A 15302-nucleotide genomic window follows, 5' to 3' on the forward strand; every position below is an offset into this window, starting at 1 on the left:
TTTGCTCCTGTAGAAAAGGACACCTAATTGAATTCTAATTGTAATTGCCTAATGGGTTTCCTATTTGGTGTAAAAGACTATAGAAAGTTAGAAACTATGATAGATTGCCTATTTTAATTGTAATTGGCTAATGGGCCTTCTAGTTCTAGTAGAAGACTAGTTATAGTTAAGTAGGAAACTACTCAAACTAGGAACTACCAAACTAGTAGAAGACTAGTTCGGTTTGGGTCGGGTTGGTTTCGGTTTTCACACAAGAAAACCAAAACAACCCGATATATCGGTTTATATATTTTCCCAACCCAAAACCGACCGGTACTGATGAAAACCCGGTCGACTCGGGTTGGGTCGATCCGGGTTGGTCGGTTTGGTCGGGTTGGGCATTCTTATGAACAGCCCTAGGAGCTAGGCATCTCTCCAAGGAGCTCGCCACCAAGGAGCTAGGCAGCTCTTCAAGGAGCTCGACACCAGGCAGCCCGGAGCTCATCACCAAGGAGCTCGCCACCAGGCAGCTCGGAGCTCATCACCAAGGAGCTCGTCCGGGGCCTCACAAGAAGCATTCTGTCTGACAGCCGTACCAGAAGACTGTACCCACGCCTCTCACTTGACGACACCGTACCTTCCAGCTCTGGTGGTTGCTTACTGCTTGACAGGACCGTACCCTACTATGGTTACTTACGCCCATCGTCTCAGCCCTGGCAAATAACGATTACGATAGAGAATCAGAGGCAGTTACATGTCGGATCACCAGTATATAAAGACCTCACCCCCCCCCCCCCCAAGGGAAAGGGGGATGGAAAAATGGAGGTAACCCCTACTCTCTAGCTCTCTCATTTCTCTAATATCATCTTCAAGCTCTCTACAATCAGAGTGCTAACTTAAGCATCAGAGAGTCCCCGCCTGGTAAACACCCCTGGGTCCTCTGATTCAATTCTCGCAGGTTCCTTAGCTCCCGCCGTCTACAAAGAGGAGAAGATCACCTCATGCAGAGGGTAGTCGGGTTGCGCTACACCAGGGAGCTCGTCACCAGGTAGCTCACCACCAGGAGATCGTCACCAAGTATCTCACCACTAGGGAGCTCATCACCAGGTAGCTCACTACCAGGGAGCTCGTCACCAGGTAGCTCACCACTAGGGAGCTTGTCACCAAGTAGCTCACCACCAGGCAGTTCACCACCAGGGAGCTCCATCATCCTCTGAGTCACAGGCCACCTGGGAGTAGGTCAAATGATGAAATACTTAGCCAAAAATTGATACATCACGGAAAAAAATGGTATGTGGCTAGAACCGGTCGCATCAGGACCGCTGAAGACTATTATGTTCTCTAGGCATGTCTTTTGTCATGCTGGTGATTGGAGAACCAGAAATGCTAACTGAACTATACGCCATAGTTGGTCTTGGTTGGTTCACTTTCGACTTTTGCTCCACACTGACAACGCTTGAGAAACCGAGCTTGGACCTTTACCGAAGAAAGCACTCTTTTTCTCTGGGAGTCATGGGATGGTTATCGTTGAATGCCGAATCCATTGGACTTGGCAGAGTTCTTGGAACCAACACATCAGATTGTAAAGGTCCATTCGATGAGAGTGCTTGTCCCAACTAAAGAGCACTCTCATACTGTCTAATCTTCTCCCAACTCCCAAGCATCAGTCAAAATGGCGGGAAATGTCTTGCCCTTACCACTATTGGCTAGCGATGGTCGGTTTGGGACAGTGTGAGAATGGTTTCAATCGAGAAGACATTGAACAATATAAAAAGGGTAATTTAGACATTCAAAAAAATTTAAACAGCAGAATAAAAATTTTTCAAGTTAACTGACATAATGTTCATAGAAGGGGGTCTTTGTCGCAAAAAAAGTACAAGTGGGACTTTGTCACTAACCCCATAGTACAAGGGGGGTCTTTGTAATTTACCCTAGTAAATTTGCATTCAAGTGGGCTTTTGATAAAAAAAAGTATCTATATATATCTATATCTGTATCTATCTATCTATCTATCTATATATATATACTTAAAGCATTTGGTTGGTATACGGATATAGTTAGAGACCAACACATGGAACATTTATGAATTAACACTTGATTTTTAAGTGACCGGGCAGGAAGAAAACAAAACCAATTGAGACTTGATAGTATTTCCCTTCGTTTGAACTCTCTCTCTCCCCCATTTTCACCCAAGCCCTAGTTCAAGAACACTTCAGTGATTCACCGACCTCTGGCAGTGAAACATTCAACTAGAGACAAGTAAAAAACCCTTTGGTAAGCATCTTCTCCTTCTCCGGTGGACTAGGACTCTGGTAATAATGATAATAATAATAATAATAATAATAATAATAATAATAATAATAATAATAATAATAATAATAATAATAATAATAATAATAATAATTATTATTATTATTATTATTATTATTATTATTATTATTATTATTATTTTGTTTGTTTTGAATGGTTCCAAAGCAGGTCAAAGGCAACACAAACAAAACCAATTGAGACTTGATAGTATTTCCCTTCGTTTGAACTCTCTCTCTCCCCCATTTTCACCCAAGCCCTAGTTCAAGAACACTTCAGTGATTCACCGACCTCTGGCAGTGAAACATTCAACTAGCGACAAGTAAAAAACCCTTTGGTAAGCATCTTCTCCTTCTCCGGTGGACTAGGACTCTGTATAATAATAATAATAATAATAATAATAATAATAATAATTATTATTATTATTATTATTATTATTATTATTATTATTATTTTGTTTGTTTTGAATGGTTCCAAAGCAGGTCAAAGGCAACACATGGACCTTCTAGAAACAGAACAGGAAATCCCAACCCTCCATGACTCCACCCACCACCACCAAAAGAAGTAGGAAGGAAATGGAAAATAAAGGATTTAAGTTATTCTCTCTTTCTTTTTGCCATCCTCACAAAATTGGATAACCATACTTGAACAATTTTGGCTTTAGAACCAGCCTTGACAATAAGAACTTCATCTTGAAGACCTGTATTTTTATGGTAAGTAGGCTTTCAATTTCATCATCGATTCTTTTCGATCATTTTTTTTTTCCGTAACAATTCTACCATATCCTCATTTGCATAAACTTTATTCCTATGTCAAGTAGGGTTTTAATTTCTTTTGGTGCTTCCTGGAGGATCTGCTCCTCACACCTGGCGCCTCGCATGCACATCCTACTATGCATTGGAAACATCTCCCATACTTATTAATTATTATTCATGGAAGATGTTTCCAATGCATGATGAATGTGCATTGGGGCGCCCATTTGTGAGGAGCAGATCCCGTCTCGGTTCCCTGTCCATCCCCGAGTTGGAATTTACTATTGTAGTATTTCAGTTATGTCTGGTTTTAAGATCCAAGTGCAAATTGGGAAATATCTGGTGGCAATCATGATTGGTAATTGTTCTTTGTTTCTCTTGAATAGATCAGGTTTTACTGTGTGAATTTGTCTCCATTATTAGGATCATTTGTCCTTTGGTTTAGTGCTCTTTTTATGAATGGTTTAGTGCTTCTTTTTATTATTTTTTTTAATGAATGGTTTAGTGCTTTTTTCTTTTAGGTTTTGTAAAAGCCCTTTAGTTTTGGTTAGATTTTAGATATATGTCAAATAGTGATGAGGCACATATCTTAAGGTTTTATTTGATTCAGTCTTTCATCTCTTCTCTTCTCATCCAATTTTTTTGATGGTTATGCTATCCATTAATTTCCTTTTTTGTAAATAATGTAAATCTACTTACAGTAAAAAGGGAATCCAAATTCGTTTTAGGATAAGATATTTCAATTTCTAACAAGAAAACAAATGGAAATTGTTACCACAAACTCAGTTAGCCTCTTTTGCAAATATTACTTGTAGAGAGTAAGTCTTCCACATATGGCGTAGATAAATCAGTATCAAAACATTTTTTTTGTTTTATGGGTTCCTTGTGTTATTGTATGTAAATTTCATTTGAATTTTTAACAGCTAAAGACTAATTTTATGAGTGATCTTTTCTCCAACTTGGAATTCTTTTGGAATTCTCTCCAAGTGATTTGGCTTAAGTTTGTGTCCAGACACCAGGGATGATTGTAACAGGGAGACAATAATTTCAAATATCACTAATTCAGCTCCATACGAAGGATCCTAAGGTAGTTTGGCTGGTTTGGAGTTTCAAATATGGCCGACTAATTAATCTTGATTTGCAGGTTTGTAAAGAATGGAAACTTGACCCTGACTGAGATCGAGAGCCAAAACCACAAAGTTATCTGAGGAAGCTCCCTAGCAAATGGTGTGCAGCTGCTTTGCCACAGGATCCACTTTCTATTGTTAGAATTGTTAACCATTTTATTTTTCAAAAAACAAATATTGTGCGGTTGCCAATGTTTGGACGAGGAAATATCTTTCCCTAGCATGTTTAGTAAATAGTAATGGACACATTGATTAATGGGAATGGATGACTGTACTTGCTCTCACTATCTAAGAATCCAAAATGGATGTATCCTTTGAGCCCAAATAAATAAGAGTTTTAGAATTTTCTGCCTTCATCTATTAAATTTAAGTTGAATATTTTGATGGATTAATCAGTTAACAATTGGACACCTTGATTAACAATTTGATAAATCAGCCCAAATGCCTAGGAGTAGCTTTATTTTTTCGAGCTCTTTATTAATTATTTGTAGCCATTTGAATGGTTTAGCTTTCGTTTGGAATCCAACCAAATACATCTTTCACAAATTTTAAGCATTTACTCAAATAGGCAATCTAAATTAAATGAAAAAAAAAATGAAACTCAACAAACAAAAGGCCTAAGAGAAATAGAAACTAAAACATAAGAGCATAGGATTCCATCAAACAAAAAGAAGAATAATCATGTGGTATTTGATAAATGCAAATGTTGAAATCAGCATCTGTTCCACAAGCTGATTCTGGGCTCATTAATATCTTTGCAGTCTGCACCGACGCCAGTAGAGTCCCACCATCTAAAGGAACAATTCTTTTTTCTTTCTTTCTTTTTTTTTTAAACATCAACCTTTTCAGTAAAGATGACAATGCATTTACAAGAATTCCCTGCTCAGGGATGTCGAAACATGGATCCATCTTATAATTACAAGCAAAAAAAGGTAAAAATATGGTGAGCTATACCATTGTCTATCCTACTGACAAGTAAGATTTTATATGCATCAAAAACAGAAATAATGTTATTCATCTTTACTTGGCAAGAAAAAAAAAAGAATCTTCTCAGCCCAATGGCTTTCCAATTGCGGTTGGTTGATCTATTTCATAACAACTCCATGGCTCCTATAACTGCCCACCATTCTGCTTCAATGTTGCTTCTTGCCCTGCATTGGTATCAGACCTGTAGTAACATAATCTGTAAGTGGCTCATAGGACCCATCCACATCTAAAAAGCTTAATTATTGTTGAAAGAATGTAATCTATAGCTTTACTATAAACAACCTATTTGTATTTGCATACTCAGATTATGCATTTCTTTTTATAATGCTTGTATGTGCCCTCACAACTTAGATATCTAAATGATGGATATTTGTGAGTGGATTGGGAACTCATTCCTGTGTTAACATACATAGAGCAGATGCTATAAGAGGATCTATGTTAAAAGCAAAAGAAACATCTAATTTTTCTCTTACCTTTTTATTATAGGAAAGCAAGATTATTTTAGGAGTTTCCCATACATCTTGTGGGACTTCTTCAGATATGATTCAACCTAAAGCTCAGTAATAATGGTAATCCACAAAAGTTTTACAATATTGGCTACAAGATGTTACAAGGAAACAAAATCTATCATTGATGGACCAAGTCCAACTTTTAGGTTGATTCAAGCCATTCCTAGGCTTATGATTTTCCCGAGTGTAATTTAATTTATTTTCGTTGATCATTCTTTTTGCTTGAAATAGTTGTCCATGCTCTGTTTTGGTTGATCAATTTAATTTAGTGTAAAAATAATGTTCAAGTGATCAAAGCTCACAGTTCTCACTTCTCAAATTTCCATAAAAATTGTACTATTTTAGTTGGATTTTGATTTTTTTTCTTCAAATAAATCTAATAGCTTTATGTGATCTTTTATATGAACTCTTGCACTATTTTTTTTCCATTAGATACTACCCCATCTTTTGTTGACCAAACATGTAAGATTGGGGGCATATAATTGATTTCTTGTAGATTGTGTATTACTATTTAGATTATTTACTAATCAGTTAAAATTAGAGGTGTAAATTGGGTCATGATCATTTACTAATCAGTTAAAATTAGAGGTGTAAATTTGGCCATACTGTTCATGGCCCAGTACGAATTTGGACCGGCCTGGCACAATGGCACACGGGCCATGACAGGCTCGACATGGTCGAGCGGGCTATGCTTAGGTTCCAGTATAATTAAATAAAATAGTATCATAAAATTTAAAAGAATTGTTTATTTTTATTAATATATTATATATACTGCATATAAGATATCATATTGTATATATAAACAATTGTATACATCAAAGTTCATATAAAATAAAAATTTTAAGGTTTTTTTTCAACTTTTTTAAATAAGCTTTTCATGGCTTTGGCCCAAGCCACGGCCTGGCCTGGCCCAAGGCTCGACCCACGAACCAGACTAGCCCATGGCACGTCATGGGCCCGCACAAGTTTGGGCCGACCCCCCAAAATATCCCAGGGGAGGGAGGCACAACCTGCAGGATGGCACAACATGACCCGTTTTACATCTCTAATTAAAATGGATATTGCATATTTGTTAGGTTGTTTATTCGGTTCATCTTCAGGTAGTTCTAGTTCTATGTAATTTGGTCTAAAAAACTTCTATATTTGGTGTTGTATATAGGGGTGGCAACGAGCCGAGATTTTCACAAGTTGCTCGAGCTCGATTTGTGAAAAGCTCAGCTCGACTGAGTTTCAACCGAGCTCGAGCCCAATTCATTGGCTCGATTATTAAACGAGCCGAACTGCAACTCGTAAAGCTCGCGAACCGGCTCAAATAAATATTATAATTATTAATTATTATAATTTTTAATTTTTTAAATATCAAATAAAAAATATTTATATATATATTTTATTTTTATAAAATATATTTTTTCAAAATCGGGTTCGAACTGAGCTCCACAGCTCGAATCCACCCCTACCTGTATGCTACATAGTGGCTATTAATTTGGTAGCCTAACGTTATGTTTTTTAATAACACTTTCCACTTTGTCGTCCACCTAATCCTATATTAACCTTTTGCTGCAGTCTTGCAAATGTTGATCAAATTGATGTTGCCAAAAGTATCATAAGGTTGAACCCTGAAAGCATATTATACAAACAAGTTTGTCATCCTGAATTGCCCGTTAATTAATAACCATCTATGCTTTTTGTTTTTTTTTTTAATTGTAAAAAAAATGTTTACACATTTGACTTGCTGCATTGTCTTATTATTGAGCCATCTCCAACTTTATTGGTATTTTAAACTTTAAGGGCTCTTTCTTGTATCCATTCTTTAACAAGTACGAATAAATTGAGTTATTTTAAGGGCTCTTTCTTGTATCCATTCTTTAACAAGTACGAATAAATTGAGTTATTTATCCCAAAGAATGAGGTAGCACAAAATTAATGTAAATAGCTGAAGTTCGATTTTTAATTGAAATTTATATTAACTTTTTCCTTCATTTTTAATCTCTCAATTATTCAATTTCCTTGCTTTTCCATTTGTCCGTACTCAGCACAGGCCCTTTCTACTAGTATGCTTTATTGAAATTCCTGTGTACATCCATTATAACTAAAAATCTGTTTGGTAAGAAGATAAATTTGTCAATACAACACTAACCCAATTTTACAATTTATATGAACAATTTTATATTTTACATATTTATATGATATGTGCAAAAAACTGAAGAGGATTGGCCGAAGAGAGGAAAATAAATGCTTTAAGTAATGGTATTTTTGTAAAGCCAAATGATGAAGTAATAGATAGATGATCTACCATTATGTCTGAACCCTTTGTGGGGTCCTCCCTCCCAGTTGCTGAAGAAGTTTTTGCCAATAATGAAGGGCAATGCTACAGAGTTACCATAAAAAAAATCTAAAACTCTCTTTATTGGAAAACCAGCTATTATAAAACAAATGAAGAATAAATAAGATGACAGGAATTATGAATCAATTGATCTGACTTCATCAGGCAACAATGCGGCGCAGGGGAACAGTTTCTTACCTTTGATGTATCTTGTCAGTTTGGCCTTGTATCCTCTGCAGAAGCAAGGAACCTTCCTTAGACTGTCCTTATATCCTCTGCACAAGAGCAAACTCTTGCCTGAAGACAGCTTGAACATCATGGAAAATTTGAAAATTAAAGTTGGAGAGAAGAGAGATAGTGGGTATGTAGTTTCATTTTTTTTAAACACACACATACTGGTATTTGGTAGAGATGCAAATAAAAAGTCACCTTTTTCAAATTTAATATGTTACATCACCTTACTGATTCAAGATTAATAACTTTATTCAACAAAGCAATTAAAAAATCATCAATTCAACGATTCCAGAAACCCCAAATCCTTTTTTTTTTTTGAAAAACAGATTGTCAAATGCAATTTTCTTACTGATTCCATTTAAAATAGAAGGCTTATAAAATGCTCCGATGTCGAATGCCTACTTACTTATTCCCTTTTAATTATTGAATAAATTCTCTATTTATAAAGCAATTATTAAATGCCCAACCAACACTATATTCCCATTTTTATTTATCCATTTCATCTTCATTAATTCTTCATTTTTGATAAAACACCAAGATACAACTGTTGAGGTAGTGGGCAGTGTTTTTTTTTTTTTTATTTTTTTGCCACAAACACTGATATTTGGTCATAATATACCTTGTGAATATATAGCTTCTTTATTGTTACAGCAATTTGATTGTTGGGTTTGTGGTGGGTCAACATGGAATTTCTAGAAACAATCGGTGGGGACTCCACTTACCTTGAGCATTCTGAATGGAATCTTCGTCGTCGTCCTCGTCATCATCTCTCACTCTCAATCTCTATCTGTGTCAAGGTACGTACAGAATGCAAGTGAGATGCTCCTTTTTAGGGTTGCACATGTGCAATGTAAGTGCAGTGGAGACTGGAGAATAAGCAATTGCATTATCCACTATCCAGCTTCAACTAAACACTTGTATAACTCTGTCCCTCAACTTGTTTGCTAGCCTCTGCCTACAGCTTGTCCTAATAGTTACTCGTTTTCTTTGTTCCGAAATGGGCATCTGTTTGGTAGCTTACCAAGTTCCAAATTTGAGTTTTGTTGCTAACACGTTTCCTTCTTTTTTTTTCTTGCTTTGGTAGGGCACCACTTGTGTCTACTGCTCCATTTGCTACTCTAGCTCTAGAACAAGCATGACTACACAGGATGATCAGTTCACAAGGAAAGGGAAAAAGGGTTCTTCCTGGATCTTTCAAGATTAATTACTTGTAAAGGTTGAGCTCGATCAAGTCAAGGAGTTCACACGCAAAGCCACACAAATTGTAAAGAAAGATAAGAAAAATTTAAAGCATCTCTGCTTCGCACCACGTGATCAGTGTCCTCCGACCACCGCTTATGGCTAGATTATGGCCTTATGGGTGGAAATGGAGTTGTCTATATATTCTCTAGCCTGGCCAAACCAAAAGGCAAAAGACAACCCAACCTTCTTTATATCTACAATAGTTGTCGTAAAGTCTTTGATTTGATGATCAAATTCTGTTTTTGGCCCCTTCTGATATTGCAATCGCATACCTGAATCTTACAAAGAAAAGAGACTTGTAGCGAGAGCTTTTATTAGATTGAGAAATTAGGACCCTAGCTATTAAAGGATTTTGGTGGCTTTGTGGTTCTCTAATCTCTGTTCATCACAAAACTCGAGCAGTCCACAAGCTAGGAACCTTCTTGTGTACTTGTGAGAAACCATTCTTAATTGGAAAATTGTAAGCAGCAATAAGGTGTCATCACGATAGAGGTCGGACGATTCCACAGCACAGAGATTGGCCACATGGTTGGAATATTTACTTTTGTGGAAAGTACTACAACTAAAGCGTGCTTCAATTGAAAACTTCTGTTATACCATTTATATTTCCTCAGACCTTGGCATTTGCTTTGCATCTTTTTTCTACTATTTTCCTGCGTTTCCAACTCCGTCAAGATTGAAACAGATGTTTACTTGTAGAATGGACCAGTTTTGGGTTGGACCCATTTAAATGAAAATCAATTTGGACGGCATTGAATAGAACCTTAAAATAATGAATACATGTCGGATTGAACCAATATCCCACTTATTGATAAAAGATAAGAATATAGATGTCAATAGATCAGACTAGCTTGGGTTAGAATCAATCTAAATTAAAACTATTTTGAACAGATTGGACAGTCTAGACATTGAAATGGACTGATCCAAAATGATCTAAAATATACATTGGATTGGATTGGGTCTGCTCCATCTATAATAAATTTATGTAGGACTGGATCGATCAGATTGAATCAAATCCAGTTCAAATTAATTGACACCCTATATCTTCAAGGAACTGTTCAACGTGAATAAGTTTTTATTATCTGACAATAAATACTACTGATGCCCACTGAAAATTTAGGCTGAGCCAAAGGAAAACCGTGAAATATACATAAGTCCTGAGGCTCGGGCACTTGCAACTGAAAATCAACAAATTCCCTACTTCTGGCTTGTTCTTTGAACAAAACTGATCATATCTAAACCAACAGAAATCAAACTTCCTAAATATATATGTACTGTAGACTTCAAGTCTTCAACCATTATTCATCCCTAAACTTGAAAAAAAAAAAGAAAGATAACAAGAAAGACGAGACCCAACTTTCAGAAGCAATAAGAATGTATAAATTTTAGCTCCAAAATTTAATCAAAACAAAGTAGTCTAGTACTTGTCAAAAAAGTTTGATAACTTGCATGAAAAAAAAGGTTTGATGACTTATGTAATTTGTGCAGACGAAAAGGTGAAGTTAATGCTCATCGTTGCTCCATCAACGAGCATCTGCTAATACCCCTTTTTTCCAGCAAGCATAACGCATCGAATGATGAATTATTTTTATTAAGGCAAATTCCATTACGTACTTACTGTATACAACAGAAAAAGGCTCACCTCAAGCTCAATACAAACTCTCTTACATCCCTCCCTACAGAGATCAGAGAACAACATCTCTACTACTTACAAACACGCTCACAAGATGATAATAACAATTAACAACACGTACGCTGCGCACTCTTCATTCTAGACTTCTAGTAATTAATATAATATATATAATATATTTATCCAGAGAACAACAACTAGGTAGAGCCGGTTTTACTCCAAACCGGAAAACGCCATGGATCGTTGCTTCACATCTAACAGTAAGCAGTGCATTTCTTCTTGCAGTCGATGGTGCAACCGCCACCACCACCACCGGCACCGTAGTTCTTCCCAGAACGACTGTACGAAGTAAAGCAGTTAGTTGGGCACGTCACCTTTTTTTTGTAACAGGGGCCAGGATCACTGCACACCACAGTCGGCCTTATGATCCCGCCCATGGAGTATCCCCCGCTGGGACCTCCGTAACCCCCACCATACCCTCCGCCGATGCTGCCGCCGTTACCCCATCCGTTTCCGTTCCCGAATCCAGGCATTCCGAAACCGCCTCCGGGGCCGAAGAAACCTCCCATCCCATTAGCCCTTCCGCCAACGTCACCATTGTTGTTGTTGTTGCCTTTGTCCTTTCCTTTGGTGCCCTTTAGCTCGGCGTGGAGTGTCCCTCCGGACTCAGGGCGGACAGCGGCGGAGAGGGTGGCTGCGGCAAGCAGAAAAGCCAGGAGAAAAGTGGTTATGATCTTCATGTCTGGTCTGGTGGTGAAGTTGAGAGAATACAAGAGAATGAACTACGTGTGAAGGTGAGCACTGAGCACTGAGCAGAGAGTGAGAAATGACTAATGAGAAAGGAAGGAGGGGGCATTTAAGGAGGGTTAGAGAGTTGGATGACAGTTGACGGTGGGCTGGGCCTATTTCACAGAAGTAGGTTGCCTGCAATTATTGAACCCGCTTTTTTTCTTCGTATTTATAAGTATATTTATACGAGCTGCCGTATGTATACGTATAAAGTGTACGTAGAATGGCATTTGTTGTAATTTTTAGGAACAGACGTAAAGATGGTCAGGACTCAGGAGGGACAACATTACACATAATTACACCTTCTCCGTTAGTTAAGAAGATCATTTTTATCAATTAAAAACAAAACGATAAGAAGAAAAGCTTCATTCTTGTTTTTTGTTTTTTGTTTTTTTAATTTTTAGCTTATATGTCAAATGCAATGTTTTCTTTCTGTTTCTTTGCCACGTGTCAAATTCTCTAATTTTTCTCGTGTATGAAATGATCAAGGGTCAAGAGATGATGATGATGACCCATCATCAAATAGGTTGCACCTAAAGAGATGGACTTCAGGCTTTGTCTTCGGGGCTCGCTTTGGCTTCATATTATTTTTATGTTTTTTTTTTTTTTTTTTAAGTAAACTGTTATTATAGTATAAAAAACCCTCTTATTAGACACTTAAAACTCTTTTTGGTTCATCATTTTTCTTTCCCACACCAAATTCCAAACTAGGGGTGTCAATTGGACTGGATTTGGTCCAATTCGATCCAGTCCAATGTGAGTCCATTATCAGGTCTAATTCAGTCCAATGAATATTTTGGATAATTTTGGATCGGTCAAAATTAATGTTTGAACCATCCAATTTGTTCAAATTTGTTTTGATTTAGATTGGTTTCAACCCAAACCTGGTCCTTTGACACCTATATTCTTATCTTATATCAATGGACCAGATATTCGCTTAATTCAATCCAATCCAATATAAATTTATTACGGACGGACCAGGTCCAATCCAATCTAATAAATATTTTGGACCAGATTGGTCCAATCCAATATGCCTTATTGGTCCATCCAATCCACCTAAATTGATTTTGGATTGGACGTAATCCAATCCAAAACCGGTCCATTGACACCCTTACTATCGATCATCAACAATACTGAGTTTATTTATTGTACACATGTAAAATTAAATTCTTGAAGTTCATTCAAAACTTTAATGAAGATATCCATTTTATTTTGATAAATCTTTTTTATTTTTTTTTACAAAAAGGATCAGAATAATATTGATCCAAATCTAATCCACCCCAAATGGAACTTAAATCTAAAATTGATAAAAATATTTTGCTCAATGAACACATGCAATAGAAGCTTTTTTCTAAGGTTGTATTTGTTTTCGGTGTAATTGCGAATCGATGTAAAATTTCACCGCCCGTTCGCATTTGTTTTCAGTGTAAATATGGACCAGTGTAAGGTTTACACTCCCGGTTTGCATTTATCTGCGTTTATTCACTCCCGGTCTGTATTTTCACATATTTGTTTTGAGTGTAAGATTTACATAAAAAATTGGTGTAAATAATACATCCATTTTATCAATGCACTTTTACATTGATTATCACATTTAAAAAGTTACAACCGTTCGCTAAAATTTTAAACCCATCGGCATTGAAATCAATGAAATCGATAAAATTTACACTAAAAACAAACACGGAAAAAAATAAAAATTAACAAGAAGAATATGAAAAAAGAAATTAAAAGAACCAAGGAACATTTTCCACATCTACCGATCGAAATATGAGCTTCATACTTTCATTTTGGCCCTGATGGAATTAATAGAATCTATCATCATCAAAATGGCTTGTGGTTTGACGTACATCTTTTCCTGCTCATCATGCTTCATTTGAGCAATTACCCTAATCTGAAAACTATCAACCCAAGTCTAAAACATTGGATTAATAAGATCTCTCCTCTATATTACTTTATCAACTTATTCATCTGTGGTCATAAGTTTCAACTGAAGAGAAAAAAGAGAGAGAAACAAGAAGAGTTACAGAGAGAAGTGAATGAGAGGGAGGAGGGGAGGTTTTGGGGTTGCATTTATACGATCTCTCTGCTGAGGCATGAACCAGCAAAGTATGGTCACCGACCAGGACTAGAAGATCAAAACTGGAGGTGGGCAGGTTGGAAATTAGTGACCCCGAACTGCTTAAATGAATTACACACAAGTAAAATGTCTAATGAAATGAATTGAAGGGACTAGCACATTCATGTGTTCCATTTATGATGGTGTAGAAAGTATCATCTATATGTCGACTTCATTAATTAATGTTGCTACTTAGAAACTGAAAACCAGTGATCCAACATCTGCAACCAACTTGAAAGGCACAACACCATGGACACGGCTAAAAGACTAAAAGCCGGATGGCAAGTTTTTTCCGTGCTTATCTAGAACACTTAATGAGTCTGGATCTGCTCCTCACACTAACCTTACAACACGTTCTAATCATACATTGAGAACATCTTCTGTACTTGTATGTTTTCATTCATGGAAATGGAAAATATTCCCAATACAGGAAGGAACGATGATGAGTAAATCTCGATTCCACATACACCACCAAACAAAAGAAGCAACTAGAAAGATAACAGAGAGAGAAGTCCACCCAAAATGGATGAAACAATGAAACAAACATGAGCTAGAAGAATTGGAAACCAAAGGGAACGCGGACAACCAAATGTTTTGCATGTTAAGGTACAATTTAATTTCATCCATGGCAATAGGAAGGTTCCATGGTTTGATTGAATACTTGCATGCATTTATAGGTTGCAAATGTGGCACCAACCAGGCTCCACCGACCTTATCACGGTACCTTCATATTTGGAGGGGCACCCATTTCAGTTAAAAGCAAGGTTCAAAGTATCAACATGTATAGGTCGATAGGTATTGTATCGGGAGCACCCCGATATGCCCCTACAGAGGGTATATTGGGGTTCTGACCAGTCCAGGGGGTGCAGGAGCCTTAAACCGGCCCCCCTGAACTAGTTTTGAAAAAAAAAATAAAAGAGAAGTACCAATACGCCCCTACCAGCGTGTCGGGTGTATCGATATTTAGAACCGTGGTTAAAAGTCACAATTGAGATTGATCATTGAAACAATCACTCATGCTAGAATAATAAACACAATGAAGGCGCCAACCGGCTCAGTTGATAAGTTCTCTCGCTGGTTGAACGGAGATTTGGGGTGGTTTGGTGGATGGGTAACCCCATTGATTTAGAAGAATTTAGGCTCACTTGGTTTGTAGGAATAGGGGTCTAGAAATTGGAATCGAAATCAGAATAGACTATTCCAATTCCAATTGCTTGGTTGGGCAGAATAGGAATCCCATTCCCATTCTTACTGGAATGGCATTCCTCCATTTGAGGGAACTGACATTCCCTGCTCCTCTCCCTTGG

The 15302-nt window shown here is 37.0% G+C and overlaps 1 protein-coding gene and 1 long non-coding RNA gene across 2 annotated transcripts; one reads left to right on the forward strand and one right to left on the reverse strand.

The window, feature by feature from the left end:
- Nucleotides 1-3235: 3235 nt before the first annotated feature.
- Nucleotides 3236-4508, forward strand: LOC148877881 (uncharacterized). The gene is made up of 2 exons (XR_016103525.1): nucleotides 3236-3396; nucleotides 4183-4508. It is a non-coding gene; the product is annotated as an uncharacterized LOC148877881 (long non-coding RNA).
- Nucleotides 4509-11035: 6527 nt separating this feature from the next.
- Nucleotides 11036-11975, reverse strand: LOC148877882 (uncharacterized). The gene has a single exon (XM_088945895.1). It carries the CDS (start codon nucleotides 11828-11830, stop codon nucleotides 11345-11347), a length of 486 nt encoding a protein of 161 aa, XP_088802021.1. The 5' UTR covers nucleotides 11831-11975; the 3' UTR covers nucleotides 11036-11344.
- Nucleotides 11976-15302: the final 3327 nt, after the last annotated feature.

This window comes from Nelumbo lutea, chromosome 1 (genome assembly GCF_056320005.1).
Source record: "Nelumbo lutea isolate HS-2025 chromosome 1, American lotus-T2T, whole genome shotgun sequence".
Lineage (NCBI taxonomy): Eukaryota > Viridiplantae > Streptophyta > Magnoliopsida > Proteales > Nelumbonaceae > Nelumbo > Nelumbo lutea.

Coding starts and splice junctions, on each gene's coding strand:
- LOC148877882 (XM_088945895.1), bottom strand. CDS start 11,830: ATGAAGATCATAACCACTTTTCTCCTGGCTTTTCTGCTTGCCGCAGCC.